General features: G+C 49.3%; 2 protein-coding genes across 2 annotated transcripts in view; both read left to right on the top strand.

The window, feature by feature from the left end:
- The window catches only part of APOE (apolipoprotein E), a 632,892-nt gene that overhangs the window by 501,967 nt on the left and 106,177 nt on the right, over positions 1-24,748 (top strand). The window lies entirely within an intron of this gene.
- Positions 1,323-13,504, top strand: LOC144767927 (uncharacterized). The gene is made up of 5 exons (XM_078651266.1): positions 1,323-1,502; positions 3,204-3,260; positions 8,970-9,123; positions 12,513-13,278; positions 13,357-13,504. Exons 2-4 carry the CDS (start codon positions 3,218-3,220, stop codon positions 13,108-13,110), a joined length of 795 nt encoding a protein of 264 aa, XP_078507392.1. The 5' UTR covers positions 1,323-1,502; positions 3,204-3,217; the 3' UTR covers positions 13,111-13,278; positions 13,357-13,504.

Genomic DNA, 24,748 nt, shown 5'->3' with positions numbered 1-24,748 from the left:
AGGTGAGTACCTGTTTGTTTTCAATCAGGAGGTGAGTACTTGTGTGTTTTCAGTCAGGAGATGAGTAATTGTGTGTTTTCAGTCAGGAGGTGAGTGCTTGTGTGTTTCCAGTCAGGAGGTGAGTACCTGTTTGTTTTCAATCAGGAGGTGAGTACTAGGGTGTTTTCAGTCAGGAGGTGAGTACCTGTGTGTTTCCTGTCAGGAGGTGAGTACTTGTGTGTTTTCGGTCAGGAGGTGAGTGCTTGTGTGTTTCCAGTCAGGAGGTGAGTACCTGTTTGTTTTCAGTCAGGAGATGAGTAATTGTGTGTTTTCAGTCAGGAGGTGAGTACTTGTTTGTTTTCAGTCAGGAGGTGAGTACATGTGTCTTTTGAGCCAGGAGGTGCATACATGTGTGTTTTCAGTCAGGAGGTGAGTACTTTTGTGTTTTCAGTCAGGAGGTGAGTACCTGTGTGTTTCCAGTCAGGAGGTGAGTACTTGTGTGTTTTCAGTCAGGAGGAGTTGAGTAATTGTGTGTTTTCAGTCAGGAGGTGAGTACTTGTGTGTTTTCAGTCAGGAGTAGTTGAGTACTTGTGTGTTTTCAGTCAGGAGGTGAGTACTTGTGTGTTTTCAGTCAGGAGGTGAGTACTTGTGTGTTTTCAGTCAGGAGTAGTTGAGTACTTGTGTGTTTTTTAGTCAGGAGTTGAGTAATTGTGTGTTTTCAGTCAGGAGGTGAGTACTTGTGTGTTTTCAGTCAGGAGGTGAGTACTTGTGTGTTTTCAGTCAGGAGGTGAGTACTTGTGTGTTTTCAGTCAGGAGGTGAGTACTTGTGTGTTTTCAGTCAGGAGGTGAGTACTTGTGTGTTTTCAGTCAGGAGGTGAGTACTTGTGTGTTTTCAGTCAGGAGGTGAGTACTTGTGTGTTTTCAGTCAGGAGGTGAGTACTTGTCCACATTCTGTCAATTGGGCCTCCCTGCTCCCCCATCCCAGTTATGTGTGACTCCCCCTGGGGATTGGGGGGGGGGGGAGAGGCGGATCTACGATGACGTCAGAGTTTGGGGAGCCTCTGACCTCTGGGGTTGAACTCCTGACCTCCAGCCTGTCGGAAGCACTTTCTGTGGTGACGTCAGAGTTTTAGGGGGCACTAACACCTGGGGGTGAAATCTCACCGTAAGCCCCTCTCTGTGTGGAGGGTGACGTCAGAGTAGGGGGAGGATGTCACCTGCAGATGTGATGGGTGGTGACGTCAGAGTAGGGGGGCTCTCACCTGCAGATGTGATGGGTGGTGACGTCAGAGTTGGGGGGGAGGCTCTCACCTGTCGGTGTTAAGGATGGTGACGTCAGCGTTGGGGCGTCCCTCACCCCCGGGGGTGAAGTCCTCTCTCCCTGAGACGTCCCAGCGCCACGAGGAGGCCGATAAGGAGAGTCCAGCCCTAGAGTCTGCCCCCGTCTCCTGCCCCCGCCCTATATAAGGGCAGAGCGGCGGGGGCAGAGTCTCAGCACTCAACCCGGCAGGAGCAGCGAGCAGGTAAGGGCTCCCGCCTCTAGGCGCTGGAGGGAGGGCTGAGGAGCTGGAGGGAGGACAGGGAGAGAGGGAAGAGTGAGGGAAGAGGAACACGAGGAAGAGAGGGAAATGGGAGGAAAGGGAAAGTGGGAAGAGGGAGGTAAGGAGGGCACGGTCTTGGATGGAGGGCACAGTCTGGTGAGGAGGGCACAGTCTGGTGAGGCGGGCACAGTCTGGAATGGAGGGCACAGTCTGGTATGGAGGGCACAGTCTAGTGAGGAGGGCACAGTCTGGGCAGGAGGGCACAGTCTGGTGAGGAGGGCACAGTCTTGGATGGAGGGCACAGTCTGGTCAGGCGGGCACAGTCTGGTCAGGAGGGCACAGTCTTGGATGGAGGGCACAGTCTGGTGAGGAGGGCACAGTCTGGGCAGGAGGGCACAGTCTTGGATGGAGGGCACAGTCTTGGATGGAGGGCACAGTCTGGTGAGGAGGGCACAGTCTGGGCAGGAGGGCACAGTCTTGGATGGAGGGCACAGTCTTGGATGGAGGGCACAGTCTGGTCAGGAAGGCACAGTCTGGTCAGGAGGGCACAGTCTTGGATGGAGGGCACAGTCTTGGATGGAGGGCACAGTCTGGTCAGGAGGGCACAGTCTTGGAAGGAGGGCACAGTCTTGGATGGAGGGCACCGTCTGGTCAGGAGGGCACAGTCTGGTGAGGAGGGCACAGTCTTGGATGGAGGGCACAGTCTTGGATGGAGGGCACAGTCTGGTCAGGAGGGCACAGTCTTGGAAGGAGGGCACAGTCTTGGATGGAGGGCACCGTCTGGTCAGGAGGGCACAGTCTGGTGAGGAGGGCACAGTCTTGGAAGGAGGGCACAGTCTTGGATGGAGGGCACAGTCTGGGCAGGAGGGCACAGTCTGGTGAGGAGGGCACAGTCTTGGATGGAGGGCACAGTCTGGTCAGGCGGGCACAGTCTGGTCAGGAGGGCACAGTCTTGGATGGAGGGCACAGTCTGGTGAGGAGGGCACAGTCTGGTCAGGCGGGCACAGTCTGGAATGGAGGGCACAGTCTGGTATGGAGGGCACAGTCTAGTGAGGAGGGCACAGTCTGGGCAGGAGGGCAGAGTCTGGTGAGGAGGGCACAGTCTTGGATGGAGGGCACAGTCTGGTCAGGCGGGCACAGTCTGGTCAGGAGGGCACAGTCTTGGATGGAGGGCACAGTCTGGTGAGGAGGGCACAGTCTGGGCAGGAGGGCACAGTCTTGGATGGAGGGCACAGTCTTGGATGGAGGGCACAGTCTGGTCAGGAAGGCACAGTCTGGTCAGGAGGGCACAGTCTTGGATGGAGGGCACAGTCTTGGATGGAGGGCACAGTCTGGTCAGGAGGGCACAGTCTTGGAAGGAGGGCACAGTCTTGGATGGAGGGCACCGTCTGGTCAGGAGGGCACAGTCTTGGATGGAGGGCACAGTCTTGAATGGAGGGCACAGTCAGGTCAGGAAGGCACAGTCTTGGATGGAGGGCACAGTCTGGTGAGGAGGGCACAGTCTGGTGAGGAGGGCACAGTCTGGTCAGGAGGGCACAGTCTGGGATGGAGGGCACAGTCTGGGATGGAGGGCACAGTCTTGAATGGAGGGCACAGTCTTGAATGGAGGGCACAGTCTGGTGAGGAGGGCACCGACTGCTCAGCCTCCTGTTCCCTTTGTGACGTGTTCTCCTCCCCCCGCAGGACCCTTGACCATCATGCAGCTCACCGCCGTCTTCCTGTCTCTGGCCCTCTTTGCAGGTATGTATGGGCACAAATCAAATGTGGGGTGCAGTGAAGGGTCGGATCTGATTGGGTGGAGCGTGGAAGGACACGTGCAGCAGGGTGGGCAGTGGTCGAGATGGTATACTGTGACCCAGCACTGGAAGGGAGTAGCGGGCAGTGGAAAACGGTCAGAACAAACAGCACACAGTGATCCCCCCCCCCCATTACCCCCTACCCCTTCCGTGTCTGATTGCCCGTATATGTGATGCCCACCCCAAAGCAAGCATGACTGACATGGTACAGGCTCCCCGCCAGCTCGTTGAGAGTGGAGTCTGCTGAGGTAGATATTCTGTTGCTCATCAGTGGTTCTCTTTGGGCACTCCTCATTCTCTCAGTGGTGTTACTGGTGATGGGTTTTGTTCGATGTTGTGTTGCTCATCAGTGGTTCTCTGAGGTGCTTCTCGCTTTCTCAGTGGTGTTACTGGTGATGTTTTTCCCCTGATGTTGTGTTGCTCATCAGTGGTTCTCTTTGGGCGCTCCTCATTCTCTCAGTGGTGTTACTGATGATGGGTTTTATTCGATGTTGTGTTGCTCATCTGTGGTTCTCTGATGTGCTTCTTGCTTTTTCAATGGTGTGACTAGTGATGGGGATTTATTAGATGTTGTGCTGCTCCTCAGTGGTTCTCTGGGGTTCTCCTATTTCTCTCAGCGGTGTTACTGGTGATGGGTTTTATCCGATGTTGTGTTGCTCATCAGTGGTTCTCTAGGGGTGCTCCTCATTCTCTCAGTGGTGTTACTGGTGATGGGTTTTATTCGATGTTGTGTTGCTCATCAGTGGTTCTCTGGGGTTCTCCTATTTCTCTCAGCAGTGTTACTGGTGATGGGTTTTGTTCGATGTTGTGTTGCTCATCAGTGGTTCTCTAGGGGCGCTCCTCATTCTCTCAGTGGTGTTACTGATGATGGGGTTTGTTCGATGTTGTGTTGCTCATCAGTGGTTCTCTAGGGGTGCTCCTCATTCTCTCAGTGGTGTTACTGGTGATGGGTGTTATTCGATGTTGTGCTGCTCATCAGTGGTTCTCTAGGGGTGCTCCTCTTTCTTTCAGTGGTGTTACTGGTGATGGGTTTTATTCGATGTTGTGTTGCTCATCAGTGGTTCTCTGGGGTTCTCCTATTTCTCTCAGTGGTGTTACTGGTGATGGGTGTTATTCGATGTTGTGCTGCTCATCAGTGGTTCTCTAGGGGTGCTCCTCATTCTCTCAGTGGTGTTACTGGTGATGGGTGTTATTCGATGTTGTGTTGCTCATCAGTGGTTCTCTGGGGTTCTCCTATTTCTCTCAGCAGTGTTACTGGTGATGGGTTTTGTTCGATGTTGTGTTGCTCATCAGTGGTTCTCTAGGGGTGCTCCTCATTCTCTCAGTGGTGTTACTGATGATGGGGTTTGTTCGATGTTGTGTTGCTCATCAGTGGTTCTCTAGGGGTGCTCCTCATTCTCTCAGTGGTGTTACTGGTGATGGGTGTTATTCGATGTTGTGCTGCTCATCAGTGGTTCTCTAGGGGTGCTCCTCTTTCTTTCAGTGGTGTTACTGGTGATGGGTTTTATTCGATGTTGTGTTGCTCATCAGTGGTTCTCTGGGGTTCTCCTATTTCTCTCAGTGGTGTTACTGGTGATGGGTGTTATTCGATGTTGTGCTGCTCATCAGTGGTTCTCTAGGGGCGCTCCTCATTCTCTCAGTGTTGTTACTGATGATGGGGTTTGTTTGATGTTGTGTTGCTCATCAGTAGTTCTCTGGGGTTCTATTTCTCTCATTGGTGTTGCCAGTGATGGGTTTTGTTCGATGTTGTGCTGCTCATCAGTGGTTCTCTTGGGGTGCTCATCATTCTCTCAGTGGTGTTACTGGTAATAAGGTTTTGTTCCATGTGTTTTTCTACTGTGATTCTCTGAGGTCCTCCTCGATATATAGGTGAATTTATAGGTGATGAGGTTTTGTATTTTGTTGTGTCGTTTGTCAGTGATTGTCTGTGGTGCATCTCACTGTCCTACTTGTACTACTCGTCATGAGGTTTTGTAAGTTGTTGTGTTGCTCATCAGTGGTTCTCTGGGCTTCTCCTATTTCTCTCAGTCGTCTTAATGGTGATGGGTTTTGTTTGATGGTGTGTTGCTCATCAGTGGTTCTCTTGGGGCGCTTCTCATTCTCTCAGTGGTGTTACTGGTGATGGGTTTTGTACGATGTTGTGTTGCTCATCAGTGGTTCCCTGGGGGTACTCCTATTTCTCTTAGTGGTGTTACTGGTGATAATTTTTTTCGATGCTGTGTTGCTCATCGGTGGTTCTCTGATGTGCTTCTCGCTTTTTTAATGGTGTGACTAGTGATGGGTTTTGTTCGATGTTGTGCTGCTCCTCAGTAGTTCTCTAGGGGCGCTCCTCATTCTCTCAGTGGTGTTACTGGTGATGGGTTTTGTTCGATGTTGTGCTGCTCATCAGTGGTTTTCTTGGGGTGCCCCTCTTTATTTCAGTGGAGTTACTGGTGATGGGGTTTTGTTAGATGTTGTGTTACTCATCAGTGGTTCTCTAGGTGCGCTCCTCTTTCTTTCAGTGGTGTTACTGATGATAGGTTTTATTTGATGTTATGTTGCTCATCAGTGGTTCTCTAGGGGCGCTCCTCATTCTCTCAGTGGTGTTACTGGTGATGGGTTTTGTTCGATGTTGTGCTGCTCATCAGTGGTTCTCTCGGGGTGCTCATCATTCTCTCAGTGGTGTTACTGGTAATAAGGTTTTGTTCTATGTGTCTTTCTACTGTGATTCTCTGAGGTCCTCCTCGTTATACAGGTGAATTTATAGGTGAAGAGGTTTTGTGTTTTGTTGTGTTGTTTGTCAGTGATTGTCTGAGGTGCATCTCACTGTCCTAGTTGTACTACTCGTCATGAGGTTTTGTAAGTTGTTGTGTTGCTCATCAGTAATTCACTGCGGTGAGGTGCTCCTCGCCCTCCCAGTGGTACAACTGGTTATGAGGTTTTTTGTATGATGTTGTGTTGTTCCAAAGTAATTCTCTCAGGTGCTCTTTGCTGTCCTAGAAGTGTTACTGGTTGTAAAGTTGTGTGGGATGTGTTATTCAGAAGTGAGCCTTTGAGGTGTTCCTCACTCTCCTAGTGTTATCACTGGTGAAAAGGTTGTGAGAGTGATTGTGTTGGGTTTGAGTGGTTCTCTGAGATGCACCTAACTCTCCCGAGGCTGTGCTGGTGCTCCGTGAGAGCTGAGTCATTATGTGAGCTGCACATTATTCTCCTTGCACTTTCATTGCTTATGTGGTTTTTCAAGTTGATTTGTGTTGTCCAAGGGTTACTTTCCAAAGGGATTTTGGTTCTCCTGGTTTTAATTAGTTGTGCTAATTTAATAAACTAAACTGGTGTTAGTCTTGGAAATAAGTTTATGTGCGATGTTTTGTTTCCTGTGTGATTCTTTGAGGTGCTCATGACTCTCCTGCTGTTGTGTTTGAGGCTGTGACCTGGGTGACCTGTTGTTGATAGTTTTTTTCTCTGAGATGGTTTGACTCTTTTCCTGACATGCTATTTGTGTATGTAATGTTTGTTGCTCTGATGTGCTCGTGACCCTCCACATGCTGTACTTGGCGACATGTTAGTGATAGTTGGTATTTGCTGGTCATAAGTGCTGTGCTGAGGCGCCCTTGGACCTTTTGCTGTTGACGTTTGTAAGGCTGTAACATTGGGTGCTAAGTTGTAAACCAGTTGTTCTCTGGGATTCACTTCACTACTTCTGCTGTCGGTGTTAAAGACCAGCGAATTCTGCACTTTGTGTCACTTTCTGTATGCTCTGTGTTCTGCGTGATCCAAGGGTGACTTTATGAGCTGTCCTTCACTCGCCCGAGATGGTATTGTGCTGGGCATGGGGGGTTTGCTGAGATGCTCTTCTGCCACTGTTGTTGTTGAGGTTGGGAGTGCCAATGTGGTGTGATGATTATGGGAGATTGTCTGAGTTGCTGCTGATCTCCTGATGCTGTTGGTAAAGGTTGGGTACCTGTTGTGTTTTGTCAGTGCCTCAGACCTTGCTTAAGGTTGTTAGAGTGTGTTATGTCTTTTTCATGTGTGCTTTGCTCAGCTCCTCCTGATTCTCTTGCTGCTGTGAGGCCGTGGGAATCAATGTTGGGGTTTTAGTGGTGATTCTCTGAGCTGACCTTCACTTGGCTGTGAGAGCTGATTATGCGTCGGCCGAGGGTGATTGGCTGAGGGTGGCTTCTCTCTTACGGAGCTGCTGTTTGTGAGGAGGTTTTGAGAGGGGTGCAGCCTGTATTGTTCATGGATGATCCCTTGAGAGTCTTTCAAGTCTCCTGTACTCTCCCCAATCCCACTGCCCGCTCCTTTTGTTAAAGAAGGGTTGTTTGTGGGGGTTATGGGTGATTGTCCTCCTGGGCCATGAGGTTGCCCTGGTGTACTGAGAGGGGGTTTGGTGTTTTTGAGTTGTTGATTTGTCTGTGTCACTCCTCACGTACTGGTATGAGTGGTGTGTGTGGGTGGATGCTCTGCATGAGGGTCATCCTTTGACACGCGCTTCATGATCCTGGCGCTATTATTATCGAAGCCGTTGTGTAAGTGGTTCTTGTGAAGTCCACGGGTGATTTTCAGTGGCGCTAAGATGGTCTTGGAACAGGTATTGTTGATGTGGTTATATAAGGAGATGTGCTGGTCATGGGTGTTGTAAGGTGTCCTTTGTTCTCCCAGGGCTGCTCTTGGTGATGGGTTGATGCAAGAGAAGTTGTGTTGCTGATGAGTGACCCCCCCACAGTGCCCAAACCCCTCTTAGTGCTGTCACAGTTCAAGTGATTGTAAATGCAGATGTTGTGTTCATGCATGATTTTTGAAGTTGCTTTTACTTTCCCAGAATGGTTATTGTTGATAAAGTTGAGAGGGTTTATATTGCACTGGGTGTGTTTTTTAGGTGCCTGTGACTGTCCGAGTGTTTTCGTCATAGGTTTCCTCACAGAGGGTGTAGCCCCAGAGCCCTGCTCGTGTTGAGGGTGTGCATTGCACTGGTTGTGAGTGTGGTTCCTGTGGCTGTTGTTGTGGGTTGTCCTCACAGAGGGTGGACCCCAGAGTCCCGCTCGTGTTGAGGGTGTACAATGCTCTGGTTGTGAGTGTGGTTCCTGTGGCTGTTGTTGTGGGTTGTCCTCACAGACGGTGTACCTCCGAGTCCCGCTGGTGTTGAGGGTGTGCATTGCTCTGGTTGTGAGTGTGGTTCCTGTGGCTGTTGTTGTGGGTTGTCCTCACAGACGGTGTACCTCCGAGTCCCGCTGGTGTTGAGGGTGTGCATTGCTCTGGTTGTGAGTGTGGTTCCTGTGGCTGTTGTTGTGGGTTGTCCTCACAGAGGGTGGACCCCAGAGTCCCGCTCGTGTTGAGGGTGTACAATGCTCTGGTTGTGAGTGTGGTTCCTGTGGCTGTTGTTGTGGGTTGTCCTCACAGAGGGTGGACCCCAGAGTCCCGCTCGTGTTGAGGGTGTACAATGCTCTGGTTGTGAGTGTGGTTCCTGTGGCTGTTGTCGTGGGTTGTCCTCACAGAGGGTGGACCCCAGAGTCCCGCTCGTGTTGAGGGTGTACAATGCTCTGGTTGTGAGTGTGGTTCCTGTGGCTGTTGTTGTGGGTTGTCCTCACAGACGGTGTACCTCCGAGTCCCGCTCGTGTTCAGGGTGTTTGCGGTGAGTGTTCTGAGGTTCACGGCTCACTCTTCCTCTCTACAGGGGCTCAGGCCAACCTGCTGCACTGGCACGAGGAGCCCAAGACGCAGCTGGAGCAGGTGAAAGACTCCTTCTGGCAGTATGTGGCCAAGGCCACCAGCACCAAGGAGGACATCCTGGAGAAGATCAAGCAGTCCGAGTGGGGCCAACAAATCAAGTGAGTGAAGCTCTCTACCTAGAGTGTGACATCAGGGAGCAAAGGCCTATAACGCGACAGCGAGATGGAACCACAGGTGAACTAACGGCTCTCCATCAGTGAGCGCAAGCGTATGAGGAGGAGATCATGGACCAGGGAGGTTCACCCCTGAGTGACTCTGGGGTGAACTGAGGGCTGTGGGAACAGTGAGCAGGCTTCAAAGGAAGAACCTCTTAGTGAACCCTGGGTGGCCTAATGCAAGATGTGGTGGGTGTTTCATCATGACACAGTGAGCAGGAATCCCTTGTCATAATATTAACTCACCTTACTCAGTTGAATTGAATCACAGATTCACAAAACACTATTGACATAGGGCCAGATGTAGGTCGCCATTTACCGGTCGGTAACGGCCGATTTCCGCCGTTACCGACCGGTATTTGGGATTTGGCAGGTAGGGGGCATCTCATTTACAGAATCGGTATATTTACCGATTCGGTAAATATACAGAATCGGTAAAATACAGAATCGGTAAATGTACCGATTCTGTAAATCAAGATGTAGGTGGCACTTCACAGAGTGCCAGAGGCCCTTTAGGAGTCTGTATTTACCACCCAATCCTATTGGGTGGTAAAATACCGAATTCCAGTGTACATGCACATCTGTGCATGTACACCTATGCCATGTGACACACAGACATGCCCTTAGGGCATGTCTGTGTGCCACATGGCACACAAGCCTGCATTTGGGGTGCTACAGGGTGTCAAAGTGACACCCCGTTCCCCCTTCCAGGATTCGGTATTTACCGATTCGGTAAACACCGAATCGGTATTTTCAATTGATTCCTATAGGCTTCAAAGCCCATAGTAATCAATGGGGAATACCGAATCGGTATTTACCGAATCGGTAAATACCGAATCTTACAGATTCGGTAATTGTAAATCAAAAATTACCTACATCTGCCTCCTTCCAATTTACCGATTCATAAATACCGAATCGGTAAAATTCGGTATTTATGAGTAGGTAAATTAGATTTACCTACATCGGGGCCATAGAGGCATATTATCAAGCAGGGCTATAGGCAATTATCGCCGCTTTAGCGGCAGTTGTCGGCGATAATTCTATCGCCCTATTAGCAAGCTGTCGCTAACTGATGTTAGCGACAGCTTTTAGGCGATAGCGAGCGGATTGGGGCCCGCTTTGCATGTCAGCGATGTTTATCGCCAATGACATGCAAAGTGGGCGTACCCAACCAGTTAGCGACTGAAAGCAGTCACTAACGTCGCTATCGCCTATTAGCAAGGCAGGCGTAGCGATGGAAATATTCGCGCTAAGCGCGAATATCTCCAAATACTAACACCTGCCCAGACCAGTTCTTAGCCATGTTATCCAATGGGAGGTGGATAACATGGCTAAGAGCGATATTCACGCATTTCGCCGCTATCGCTGGATATTTTAGCACAATGGAGAAAAACGTTCCTAAAAGCATGTTTTCTCTGCTAACATATCCAGCGATAGGCAGCGATAAAAAAATCGTCGCTAAGCCTATTTAGCGATAATTATCGCTACTTGTTGGCAATATGCCCCATAGTGTTCTTTGAGCTGCCACCCTTAGGGACAAACACCTGAGCCACTGATGCAGTCAGACCCCTGGGGTCCCATGCACTTCCACCACCAGTGCCTTATCGAAGCCCCCGGAGCGGTTCTTGCAGAGCGAGGAGGTGCTGTGAAAGTGCTGCTGCTCCAGGGTCATGAGTTATATGTGCTTCCACAGCAGGGTTGTAAGTCCAGTGGGGGTGTGACATGGGGTTCCTCATGAGTTGTAGTTAAGTCCTACTGTGGGGTTTGAGCCTTACCTTGGGACCTCCTTCACTATAAGAACCCGATGCTTGGTCGGGCTTCCCATCATTGACTCCGCTCCTGCGGACTACGGCAGGAGCCCAGCTGTACCACCATGCAAGGACCTCATGGTCCATCCAAAGTGCCATCTTCTTAGGCCCCCTAACCGCATTGAGGCCACGCCGCTTCATGTTCACAAGCTTGTTAGAAAGGGAATGTTGCGGGTGGGCCATGCGAGCACCTTCTCATCTGATCCTTCCCCCTTCGTTGGCATTAGGATGTCAAACCTCTCAGGCTCCAGGTAAAGATAGGGTAGGTGGGTCTTGAGGCCAACACCTTAGTTAGCAGCATTGTGGAGTGGGGATATCGCATAGTAATTTGACCTGAATATTGAGGGACAGAGTATCGAAAGAACCTGACTCCACGTATACATACCTTAGTCATATTGATGGGCCCGATTCACAAAAGTAATCTGAGACAAAGTCCTAACTTTACGCGACTTTTGGTATTCCCAAAAGGCATTTAGTAGTAGTAAAGTTAGGGTTCCTAACTTTACTACTACTAAACTGAGAAAAATCCTAACTTTACTACTACTAAATGCCTTTTGGGAATAGCAAAAGTCGCGTAAAGTTAGGATATTGTCGCAGATTACTTTTGTGTATCGGACCCGCTGTCTTCAATGTAAGTGGATGTGGAGTTAAGAATAGTAAATCCTCACCTCCCACTGTGCACTTGTGTCATTGACATGTCTTTCGATATTCTGGTTGTGATATTGTGACCCGTCAATATCTCGGCTTTGATTGTCTCCGTCACAATCATTAGCAGAGTCTTCTGTTATTTGTGTTTGCTGAATCTATTCATGTTGTCTTTTTGGAGTATTTGCTTTAGTATGCCTCCAGGGTCCGATCAAGTGGCGCTGGAGATAAGCAAACTCTGGGGCATATTACCAAGCAATAGCGATAATTATCGCTATTGCTTGGTTAGCATGAAAAATGTATCGCCGAGCTGCGACAATTGTTATCGCAGATAAACCTTGCTAGTAGCAAGGTTTATCTCTGAAACGATAAAAATTGGCCGCAATGCATGAATATCTCTGTAAAGTCAGCGATATTCATGCATTACCGAGCTAATGCTCTTAGCCATGTTATCCACCTCCCATTGGATAACATGGCTAAGAACTGCTCAGGGCAGGTGTTAGCTTTTGGAGATATTCGCGCTTAGCGCGAATATCTCCGAAAGTTGGTAATAGGAGATAGCGATGTTAGCGACTGTTTCCAGTCGCTAACATCTTGGCACGCCCACTTTGCATGTCATTAGTGATAAATTTCTCTGACATGCAAAGCGGGGCCCAAGATGGTCGCTATCTCGTACTAGCTGTCGCTAACTGGTGTTAGCGACAGCTAGGTAATAGGGAGATAATTTTATCTCCGCTTTCTTGGCTTTTAAAGCCAAAAAAGCGGAGATAAATCCCTTGATAATATGCCCCTCTGATCTTTCATCTGGTTCAGGGGGAGTAAATATAAACCGGGGAAGGTTCTTGCCATTGGATAACTCTCTCATGTGGTTCTTTCCAGTGACCAGATCCTGGCGAGCATCAACAACGCCAATGGCTACGCGGCGGACCTGCAAGGAAAGGTGAGCCCGCTCTCCCAAGAGCTCGTGGAAAGGTTGGGGCAGGATGCTGAGATTCTCCGCCAGAAGATCCTGAACGACCTGCAGGCCGTGAACAGTCAGGTGAGCCCCTACGCTGACGAGCTCAACCAGAAGATCAAGGCCAACGTGGAGGAGCTGCGTCAGAGCGCCATCCTCTACGCTGACCAGATCCGGGAGCAGATGGACCAGAACTCCGAGAGCTTCCGCCAGAGCTGGTCCTCCAGCAGCGAGGAAGTGCGCGACAAGATCGTCCGGGGTCTGGAGGAGCTGAGGGAGAAGATCAGCCCCTTCACCGACGAGCTGACGGAGAAGATCAACCAGCGCATCCAGGAGTACCAGCAGCGGCTGGGCCCCTTCACCCAGGAGGTGCAGGGCCAGCTGGCCCAACAAGTGCAGGCCGTGCAGCAGAACCTGGAGCCCTACGCCGAAGACCTGAAGGAGAAGCTCAACCCCTACGCCGAGGACCTGCAGAAGCAGCTGTCCACCCTCTGGGGAAACTTCCTCAAGAAGTTCAACTAATCACTAAAGCGCCTTCCTGATTGGTCTGTGGGAACTCCTGGAGAATCCCAGAGCTGCACGTGCTTCTGCCAGTCCATTGCTTCCTATGATTTCAATCCCTGCTCCTGCAGCACTTGCGCAGCACCCAGGAGCGGCACGTGCTCCTGCGACTCTACCACTGCGTTTCAGGTCTATCCCTGCTCCTTCAGCTCTTGCGCAGCACCCAGGAGCGGCCCGTGCTCCTGCGACTCTACCAGCGCGTCTCAGGTCGATCCCTGCTCCTGCAGCACTCGCGCAGCACCCAGGAGTGGCACGTTTTTCTGCCGGCCCATTGCTTTGTGTCACCTCCATCTCAGATACTTCAGCTTTGGTTTGTCCAATCAGTATTAAAATAAAAATGTGTATGTTTAACAAATTGTGTGGTCTCCAAACTTGAATTAAGGCAAAAGTGTGGACTGTCCTCATCTGCAGACAGGAGCAAGAACACCAGTCGGAAGCTGTTGTGAAAGGAACGCCTCGCGGAGGTTGGTTTTGTGAACGCGAGTGACTGATTCACTGTCACTCAAAGTCTTCCAGAACATGTTGAACTCCCCAGTCTGGCATGAAGTCTTGCTCCCTGCTTGGAAGTGCCTGAGATGCTGCAAATGTACTTGATGTTAATGTATCAAAGTTTTGACTGATCTCAGCATGGACACAGGCCTTGAAAATGGGAGAGGCCCTGAAAGAACTGTGCATTCCCACCAGTGGTCTCTTCTCAGGGGTCGGTTGAACTCTGGGTGGGCAGGTGTGAGGTCTGTGGCCGTCTGTGGTTACAGGGCAGCGGGTGTAGCGGCAGTTTTGGTTACATAGCAACGGTTGTGGTAGGTACTAACGTTTACTGTTGGTGCCGCCAGCCCTCAAGTGCTATCACACTCGGCTGAGATAGCCAGGCAGCTCTAGTGTCGCAAGGCCTGGTCCCCTACAGTCATGCCTACTAGACACGAGAGAAGGGCCCCAGAGACCAGGGGGGCAGAGCACTGTGTCAGCAGTAAAATCAATGCTCCCCTTGGGGAAACAAAAATCCTAGATAGGTCTTCAAACAACCAATCAACAACCTTCTCTCATGCCACAAAGGTCTACAAACATAAATTCGCACCACATCAATATCAAGTTGAACAGAGTTTTTATTGCGTGTTTTCCACACCGGGATCTAATATTTAAAAAAGTACTCACAAACATAACATAATTATATAGTAATGATTCCACACTTCATTCTTTTATGTATATGAAAAACAGAATTTACATACAGAAGATGCTTTACATTACTAGATCTCAACTATACATTAATTGAACCCCTCTGCACAATATGGCACAAAGATTTCATAACAGTTAAAACATTTTTATAATTTAAAAATGGAGAAAACATAAAACACTGCAATCAGGTCTAATGAAGTGCTGCTGGTCCACTATGGTCATTAAAAGTAATACACACTGCTCCACAAAGATAATCATCTGCTATATCACAATGTCAGGTGGATCCTGCATATAAAAAGTATGTTGACGCGTTTCGGTGTAGTTTATGATATGTTGCAATCTTCCTCAGGACAAAAATTAAAAATACACAATCTCCCACAAGAATTCACAGCAAATAGTATTTAAAAAACTGTGTAACAAAATATCAACATTCACAGTACTATTGTTTCATTGCATCAAATCTCATTGCAAAGAATATCTTCATTGTACTCGACTCAACATTCCGAGGCATTTCTTCTATCATATCAATTACCAAAAGGGGAGTTCATGCTACTATACCCCACCATGCAAGTTTGTACAGCAACATTCTTTGCTCCTTTTATTCAGATCCCCAAACTGAATCACTCAACTGGCAATCAGGGTCAATAAACTATCAATCAAGCTTACATCAAGATTACATTACTTCCAGTCCCTAGAGTCCCTTACATTCATACTAAAGATTATTTACACTATCTGTTCAGTGAGATAAGAACGTCTGTACCCGGCCTTTTCTTTCAGATCAAGATACTATGATCTGTATTATTTCCCTATTGTTTCAAATCATATGATGTATTCGCAAAGTTGCACATGATGCGGTCACTCTGGAAAGGAAGATGACATTTTTATTTCATTTTTAGGGGTTTGGCCCATGCCTCTCGCTCAAGGGCACTAATGTGTCTCTCCTCTTACCTTTTAATATTGAGGAGTTTTAAACATGGGCCCTCCCACGCCCACTGTGGGCTTTTCTTTCAAAAGACCCAGTTCATGTGCCCTATTTGGTTCCTAGGGTCACTTGGTTTGTTCAGTAAGTAGGTGGGGGTCTCTAACCTATAAATGAAAGAACATAAGGAGACATCACTAAAAGTCATTTGCTTCTTGAAAGTAGCTCTTATTGGGGACAGGTCTCCTATTTCAGATGATTCGCTTGCGGCTACTGTGGCCCTCTATTGGCCCTCTCGGGGACGCCCTCCCTCATGATGCCGCATGGCTCAGAGTCTGTGGGGTCGCTTATGTAAAGAATTTATAAACTACTGCCACAAATGTGGTCTGCTCAAACTATAATCAAAGAGGGCCATATTTATGAGGCCCTTACGCTGGTGTTGCTTCCCGTTCTGTGATGCTGCGGCAGCGTAAAAAATGCACCACACTGCGCCATATTTGCAAAGTGAATAATCTAGGCAGATGCGTCACTATGTAAACCCTTGCGCTACATTATACCTGCGACAGGTAGAATGTATGCAGGGGGGGCGTTCTGGCGCAGAAAAGGCTTGTAGAAGCATTGCAGTTAAATCTATGAGATTTCACAGCAACACTTCTACTGTCTCACTGTGTCAAATTCCTTATGCTTGCTTGAAGCAGGCGTAAGGGGTGACACAGGCCTTTCCACATGGGGCTTGCCCCATGCAAAATGACACGTTGCTGGAGTTGCGTCTGTTTCCAGACACACTCCAGCAATGTGCCATTTTTGTGCCAACATGTACGCCAGGATTCCTGCTGTATCTGTCAATCCTTGCGACATGGAGTGCCGTATAGAAAATACGGCGTATCCATGGTGTCGCAAGGAGGGCGCACTGAAAAGTGTTGCTTCGCAGAGATTTGACCCTTTTCATAAAAGAGGCCGAGAGTACATCATGGGGTCGCGTGCCCTGGCTCACCTTGATATGTCCATTTCCAAAAAAGAACTACAGGTCTGAAAAGACACAGGAGACCCAACCCGTCACTGAGGCTCTGAAGACTCACCTCAGCAAGAGATACATTATTCCCACGGTTTTACCCCAGCGTATCTCATGGGGTGTTGCAGCTCCCTCGTGTCGCGTCATTTTGGCTGTTTCCATAAATGAACAAGTGCAAAGAGCAACAGACTTCCCTCCCCTTCCCACATTCCATCTAATGGCGATTGAGTGAACTCACAAATAGTGGCCGGCAGGGGCTCCCTACATCCCGCATTGTTTCATACTGTAGCGGTGCAGCTCATACTCAAACCTTAACACCTCCCGCCATTAAACTGCCGATCACAGCAACACTGCAGTAAACCACTGATCCCAGCACTGCTATCTTTAGTTTAATGTTACTTACCTCATAACCAAAACATATTCTATCGGCCATTCCTAAACTCTCGTCTTCAAAAATTTCCACTTGTTACATTGTTTACAGCACAATTTCCCTCCTCCCGACTACTTAAAGCCCCACTCATAGGTCACATGTGTGCGTGCCCGGTGTTAAGCTCTAGACTACTTCTATCAATCAATCAATCAATCAATCAATCAACCAGTATTTGTAGAGCACAGCACTTTCACACATTTGGGTAGGTATCTGGGTGCTGGGGTGCAAGGTTTTCGTCAAAAAGTCAGGTCTTGAGGAAACAGTGGGAAGAGGGTAGGAACGAGCAGAACAGTGAAAACAGAGGGCAGAAAAACGAGCAGATAAGGCAAAAAAGAGGTAGAAAAATGAGCAGAACAGTCAAAACAGAGGGCAGAAAAATGATCAGAAAAGGTAAAACAGAGAATAAGAGGGCAAAACAGAGGGCAGAAAAATTAGCACGCAGAAAATCAAAACAGAGTAGTAGAGTGCAAAACAGAGAGCAGAAAACAAGCAGAAAAGACAAAACAGAGCAGAAGAGGGCAAATCAGAGGGCAGAAAAAACGAGCAGTAGAGGCAAAACAGAGGGCAGGTAAATGAGCCGAAAAAGGCAAAACAGAGAGCAGAAAAACAAGCAGAAAAGACTAAACAGAGGGCAGAAAAACTGTTGAGATCAAGTGAACTGAACCGCTCACCTTTTCCGGTCATGCCCGCCCCCCAGCAGGGCATCATCGAGACATGACACACCGACAGGGCTGCTCGGGGGCGCGGGGGCTGGTCTGAGCTGAAAGGTACCAGCAGCATGAAACTGCCCCAGGTCAAGAATCTGCTCTCTGCTGATGCAACAGGAGAGACCCCACCGAAATCCAGGTGGATACAGGGTGGCCAGCACTTCCCAGCTTTCGAGGTCACTTGATCGAGGCATTACAAAGAGAGAAGAGCAAATGACCCATGGGGCACTTCAGCTGATAGTGGACAAATCTGTGGGTGAGGCACCCGCGCCACCTAGGCTGTGTCTGGCCAGTTCTTTGCAGCAGATTTCCCAGGACTGCTGGAAGTGATCTCACCAAACCTCCCCAGAGTTTTCCATGGACCTGTGCATGCCTGGTGCAGCATACCCCGGAGCAAGGGGCACAAAGAAGGACCCCCATCTTAAGCTGAAACTGCGATCACCTGGAAGAAAACCCCATTCTCCCCAGCACATGGACCCCCAAACATGCACACCCCGGAAGAGGTGGGGGGTGGTCAATGCAGGTACACAGGGGGGGGGGTCCGTGCACTCTACCCTAGGGGACCAGGCACAGTGGGAGGACTGAAACCTTAGAGTACACATCTGGTCCATCGTAGCACCATAGTACCCCACCCATGTAACGGGGATGAGCAGGGGGTATCAAAGGGTATATCCCCCTTACTCTGACTTAGGAAGAAGGGTCCCTACTTGGACTGTGGCCCGCCACTGCCAAATAGAGACCCCCATTTCTAACATTGGTAGTCTATACTTAGTAGCTAGAGGATGCAATCAGTGCATATACATGTGACTATGTTATATTTGGGACTCTGCGGTCCCGCGGTCGGTCTTCCTCACAGTTCCCAAAGCGAGCGGCTCCCGCGCAGCGGGGGCCGCGAGAAGTTGTAAATCTGAGCAAGGAGGGTCCACAATATCCAGCAGTCCCGACAGCCACAACAGCTCTCCCTCCACAAGAAAAGAACGGCAGCACCAGGTAGGCGCGATTCACAACAGGATTTATTCAGCCAGGAGGTGGGGGCGGGAAGAGGACCAGCTGCGGCAGATCAGCGTCGCACTGCACGCTGGTCCTTGCAGTCCCGCCGGCAATCTGGGGGTCGGTCTTCCTCACAGTTCTCAAAGCGAGCGGCTCCCGCGCAGCGGGGGCCGCGAGAAGTTGTAAATCTCAGCAAGGAGGGTCCACAATATCCAGCAGTCCCGACAGCCACAACAGCTCTCCCTCCACAAGAAAAGAACGGCAGCACAATTAGTAATAAGCAAATAGAATTGACAAGGAAGCTAATGGTAAGCAATAGGCGGGCTTCAACCCCCTGGTAGTATACAATTTCTCCTGCAAGTGACAGCAGATGTGCACTGTGCTAGGTAAGACCTAAAACCTGGAGTCAGCTAAAAATATTCTATCCCTACCAAAAAAGAATTACACATACTATAGCCTTATAGCCCGCCGTAGCGGGCTATACCGGCTATTAAAGGCCCGCTGAATCGTTAAAGGCCCGAGCCGAAGGCGAGGGACTTTAACGAGACAGCGGGACTTTAATAGCCGGTATAGCCCTGCTACGAAGGGCTATAAGGCTATTAGAACATTCTGCCACTAGAGGGCAGAATGTTCTAACAAATTAAACAAAGGGTTCTCGAAGCTCGAGGGGATATAAATCCCCTCGAGCTTCGAGAAGCCTTTGCAGAACATTGGAATGTTGCTCTGCGGGCCTTTACCGGACCGTAGTAGCAGGGAGCACTCCATTGTCTGCAATGGAGCTCCCAACATTCCAATGTTCTAATAAATAATATATCACTCACCAAAGTGTAGTCAACTTCATTATGATATATGGAGCGACACAAGGTATCTTTTATACACTGACGAATCAGTCGGACAAAAGTGAACAGATGTGTAGAAAAGTTAACTGCCCATATATGAGATATCAAGGGGTTCATGCACCACAGGGCGCCCTATTTACAAAGTTGATGCATGTAGACAGATGCGTCACTTTGTAAAGCCCTGCATCACATTATACCTTTATCAGGTATGATGTATGCAGGGTGGGCGTTCTCACGCAAGTAAGCCTCGTAGAAGTGTCACAATAAAATCCATAAGATTTCACTGCGCCACTTCTAGGACGCCATTGCGTCAAACCCTTATTCCTGCCTCATGGCAGGCGTAAGGGTGACGCAGCGCTGTATTCATAGCCCTCCCCTGCATGCTTGGATTGCATCACGCTTCCGACACAACTCCAGCAATGCGTCAGTTTTGCGCCGACAGTTACATCAGTAATACTGAAGTATCTGTAACTCCTTGCGACATTATGCGTCCTACAGTAAATATGACGCATCCATCACGTCGCAAGGAGGGCGCAGAGTTTCCACGCGTCAATGCATCACTTCTCATGAATAAGGCCCCAAGTTTCGATCTGGAGAGGAAGATTGAGTTTCCCTCGAGGTATCTCCTCATCCTCCCTGTCCCTCATTGGGAGCCTTGATAGCGGACACGAGTGGGCAAATGGCCCCAGGACTGCCCGGCCCTTGAAAATAGACCAGACTGAAAGACTTTTTGAGTGAGAGCGGCACATTGTCTGAGGCGGTAAACACAGAAATAACCTAGCCTATGGGTCTGATTCGGATCTTGGTGGAGAGGATTCTCCATCGCAAACGTGACGTGTATCCCGTTCCCCTGTATTATAGATGCATTATATCCTAAGGCACTTGTAATACGGTGCACCGGATATCCTGTCTGCTAAGATCTAAATCAAGCCCTAAGTCATTAACAAAAGCATCTCCAAAGAGAAGCGGGGCAACCCTGGGGCCGCTGCGGCTGTAGCCAGATCCGTGAGTCTGGGGGCGAGGGGTATGGACCACTTCGTCTCTGAAGGGAGAGCATCGTTGGCATGCCCCAACTGGCAGAGAGCACGTTGGACACAACCAATGAAGACATCAGGGTAAGGGGAGATTTCCAAATCCTGAGCCTGGTACGCCAGCTCCCGATCCTTAGTCAGTGGCCAGTGATGCCCAGTAGTGTATCCTGGAAACCTTTCTTAGGATCCTTCGTAAATGTCCGTAAGAAGACGGCCATATTGGGGTCCACTTCTCATATAACTGCCACTTTTCCAGAAAGGGAGGCTGAGGACAGTCGACCTGAAACCAGGACTATACTTCCAGGGCCGGACAGGCTGTAGTGGGCACTGGGCATTTCCCTGGTGGGCTGCCAGGGTGGGGGCCATTTTCGTTTCCGGGCCAGTTTTGCAGCATAGCTGCAATATCGGCCGTCTATCACAAAAGCAGCAGTGGTGAGGCGGGAGTGGTGCTTCCAACTAGCACCCCCAACCCCCCCGGGCCCGGGGCCAGGCGAGCTGTTTGCCTGGGCCGGTTTTGGCTCCTAGTCCGGCCGTGTATACGTACCTCTCAAAACCTTTCAGGAGTCGTGCTTGTATATAGTCTCAACGTCTGGAATGGTTCATTATTCTGCAGACGAGGGTTGAGTGATTTACTCGGGCGTCAAATACTCAGCACTTTATTCTGTCAGCGAGTCTTAGAGGCGATTCGTTGCTTTGGGCTTCGCATCGATGATTTGATTCCACAACCCGAGCTTTGTCCAAAGGCAAATCAGAGCGGTGTGAGTGGCCAGGGTGGTCCACAGGGGGTCCTGGGGACAGGGGCGGCCTTAGGCATGTGCAAGCTGTGCCCCTGCACAGGGCCACCAAACCCCAGGGGCCACCACGCCAATATATATCCTTAATATAATAATCCTCTGAGGATGGATACATATTTGCGCGGCGGCCCCTGGCAGGGATTTGGCGGCCTCCGGCTCTGTCCACTTCTAAACACCCTGACCCCCCATCTTCACTGGCCTCCGTGCTCTGCCCCGCCCTGACCCCCGCTTCCGGGGCCCCCTACCTACGCTCCCTGCCCAGGGCCGCCATGAGCCTAGAGCTGCCCCTGCTGGGGACCAAGGGGTCTCAGCTCCACCCTCACCCTGGTGCATGAGGATGTTGCTGGATTGCGTTTTGATGACGTGGATTTTGCTTTTGCTTTGGCGGGTCCACCCTCATCGGACACTCTTACATTGAAAAAAGGGGGCATTTCATCAAGCCCCTTTTTGCCGCTTTTGGAGCTGTTTTCGGCCGAAAAGCAGTGATAATTCCATCGCAGTATTGACAAGGACACGCTAGCACGTGTTTCCTTGTCTTAGCACCTGTTCCAGTTATGCCGTGCCATGCATCCGTATTGAGATGCAAAGAGGGCGTTCCCAGGCAACACAGCAGGGAAAAACTCGCAAACCGCACCTCGTGGTATTAACAAGCCAATGCCCTGACACCCATAGCGATATTGAAACCCGCGCTAACCCCGGTTATCGCTGTAAGCTAACGTCGGATACATTTCAGACTTAGCCATATGTGTAAAGGGGGTGGATTGTCAGGCTACGACCACCATGGGCTATCAACTAGGAATTCCCTATCGTTGCAGGAATATTGCTGGTTTTCCAGCGATATTCCTGCATTTCGCTGATTATCGCTGGATTTCTACCACCTGGGTGATGAGCGTTGTTAATAATGCGCTAACCGGGCGATAAAAACCGGAGATAATTAAAATCGCGCTGAGCGTGCATAGCGATATTTATCGCCTTTTCCTGTTAATTTGCCCCTCATTGTTTTTGCTGCTACTGTGTCTAGGACTTCATAGGTCTTCACGCGCGCTTTCACAATGTGACCCTTGGCAGTGCTTGTTTTTGTGTACCCATTGCGCTTTTGCAGAGCTTGTGTGTGTGTTCCCACTATGCTTCAGTAGTGAGTGTGTGTGTGTGTGTGTGTATTTACCCATTGGTCTTTGGCAGTGCTTGTGTGTGTGTAGCCACTGTGCTTTGGCACTGCTTGTGTTTATACCCACTGTGGTTTGCCAGTGCTTGTGTGTGTGTGTGTGTGGGTGTGTACCCACTGGGACTTGGCACTGCTTGCGTGTGTGTGTTTGTGTATAGACATTGTGGTTTGGCAGTACGTGTGTGTGTGTTTGTGTGTGTGTGTGTGTACCCACTGTGCTTTAGCAGTGCTTGTTTGGCTTGTCATGTTGCTGAAGTCAGCCTGCACCTGACCGGAAGTAACGCCCAGACTCAGCCTACCAGGCGCCCCTCAGACGCCCGGACACTGCACGGGGTCGGTATGCGGGGACATGTCAGGACACACAGCTGCACATCTGGAGAGCGCCTCCCCGTGGGAATGTGAGCAGAGCCCCAGGCGCTAGAAAGAGGTCAAAGGTCTGAAGCCCTGTGTTTATGCAGAGGCAATGACCTGCCCCACCTCCGCCTGCATCCTGGTGGTTGTACTCCCAGAATGCCTCTCGCCTTCCACCCCTCCTCCCCAGCTGCAGCCCCCACCAGCACACCCCCCAGCTCCCCCAGTGCAGCTCCTCTGCCCTCTGCTCTGTCCTGGAGTCCCAGAGGAAAGAAGCGCTTGAATACTGAAAGCAAACCACTGCCTGCACTGCACACACCTGTGTGCCACTGCACCAACCTGTGTGCCACTGCACCAACCTGTGTGGCACTGCACCAACCTGTGTGCCACTGCATAACTGCACGATACAACATAACTGTACACGGTACTGCCTCCCAGGCCCTCAAAACTGACCTCAAAGCTCTCCTCCTTCAAAGACACCTCCACAGTTAATTCACGCCCTCTCTACTATCTGAAGGAAGACCCTCCATTATAGGAAACTCCACCCTCCATTACTATGGCAGTGCCTTCCCAGTGTGTTCTTGTGGTTTGAGTGTTTGCCATTTATTGCAGTATTATCCCTGTACCTGTATATACTGGGTTAGTGGTATTTGGGCTAGGTAATGGCGCTTCAAAGGAATGTACACCTTGTTATTACTGGTAAGATTGCTACTATTAGATACGGTGCTAAAAGGAAAAGAGAACCACTTTACTCTTCTAGTTTGGCCGAGGCCACAGCATATATTATACTCCTTAGCACACGTTGGGTAAAGTTGTGAAAGTTCACAAGTGTTTCCACCATGCATCAATCATACATAAACAATAAATTCAGGGGCATATTATCAAGGGGGTTTATCTCCGCTTTTTTGGCTTTAAAAGCCAAGAAAGCGGAGATAAAAGTATCTCCCTATTACCTAGCTGTCGCTAACACCAGTTAGCGACCGCTAGTAGGAGATAGCGACCATCTTGGGCCCCACTTTGCATGTCAGTGATATTTATCACTAATGACATGCAAAGTGGGCGTGCCAAGATGTTAGCGACTGGAAACAGTCGCTAACATCGCTATCTCCTATTACCAACTTTTGGAGATATTCGCGCTAAGCGCGAATATCTCCAAAAGCTAACGCCTGCCCTGAGCAGTTCTTAGCCATGTTATCCAATGGGAGGTGGATAACATGGCTAAGAGCATTAGCTCGGTAATGCATGAATATCGCTGACTTTTCAGCGATATCCATGCATTTCGGCCGATTTTTATCGCTTAGGAGATAAACCTTGATAATAGCAAGGTTCCTAAGCGATAAAAATAGGCGATGCTTAGCGATACTTAGCGATAAAAAAAATTGTCTCTAACCCTACTTAGCGATAAATATCGCTATTTGTTGATAATATGCCCCTCAGTTCCTAGTATTCAGGTTTGTTGATGTTGTGGTTTTATTTCTAGAGACGTCACAGCCGACACGTGTTTCGTCGTTGAGGGAATATATCCCACGACTTTTTCGAGGCTGTCAGAAAAGACATGTGATGTTGTAACATACTGTTGGTAGTAGTTGCATCATTTACAATATATTTTAAGTACACGTTGTGTTCTTAACTTCAGTTTAGAATAGGTGGCGGTTATAATTAAATTTCTACTTGACGCTAGAGATGATGATGTTATTATTACAAAACTTAAGTCACTGTATATGCAAACATTCCATGTTTGTGACAGCATTACAAGTCTATGGACCCATTGAGCAATGGAGAGGTCAATGGTTGTGTGTGTCATCATGCATTTTGTGATTGGGCGTGAAAGGTGATTTTTTGAAGTTAAGTTTCTTGTTTTTTGTGAATAGTGGTAGCATGCATATAGGTGAATCATGCTTGAAATACCTATTCTCCAAATTGTCGATATTTCTATAAAGAAAGATTTGAATTGAGATTTAGTTGTTGATCCAATCTTAGTTCTCTTAGACTAATTTACTCATTTGCGCTTCGAAAAAATCGTGGGATATATTCCCTCAACGACGAAACACGTGTCGGCTGTGACGTCTCCAGAAATAAAACCACAACATCAACAAACCTGAATACTAGGAACTGAATTTATTGTTTATGTATGATTGATGCATGGTGGAAACACTTGTGAACTTTCACAACTTTACCCAACGTGTGC

The sequence above is a fragment of the Lissotriton helveticus genome, chromosome 7 (genome assembly GCF_964261635.1).
Source record: "Lissotriton helveticus chromosome 7, aLisHel1.1, whole genome shotgun sequence".
NCBI classification, from domain to species: Eukaryota; Metazoa; Chordata; class Amphibia; order Caudata; family Salamandridae; genus Lissotriton; species Lissotriton helveticus.
The sequence above is the reverse complement of the archived record's forward strand: the minus strand, read 5'-3'. Positions and strand labels throughout refer to the sequence as shown.

Excerpts from the sequence above, each read along its gene's own strand:
- LOC144767927 (XM_078651266.1), top strand. The coding sequence starts at position 3,218 with ATGCAGCTCACCGCCGTCTTCCTGTCTCTGGCCCTCTTTGCAG. Across the intron at positions 3,261-8,969 it reads GTCTCTGGCCCTCTTTGCAG|GGGCTCAGGCCAACCTGCTG; the intron begins GTATGTATGGGC and ends TCCTCTCTACAG. Across the intron at positions 9,124-12,512 it reads GAGTGGGGCCAACAAATCAA|TGACCAGATCCTGGCGAGCA; the intron begins GTGAGTGAAGCT and ends GGTTCTTTCCAG.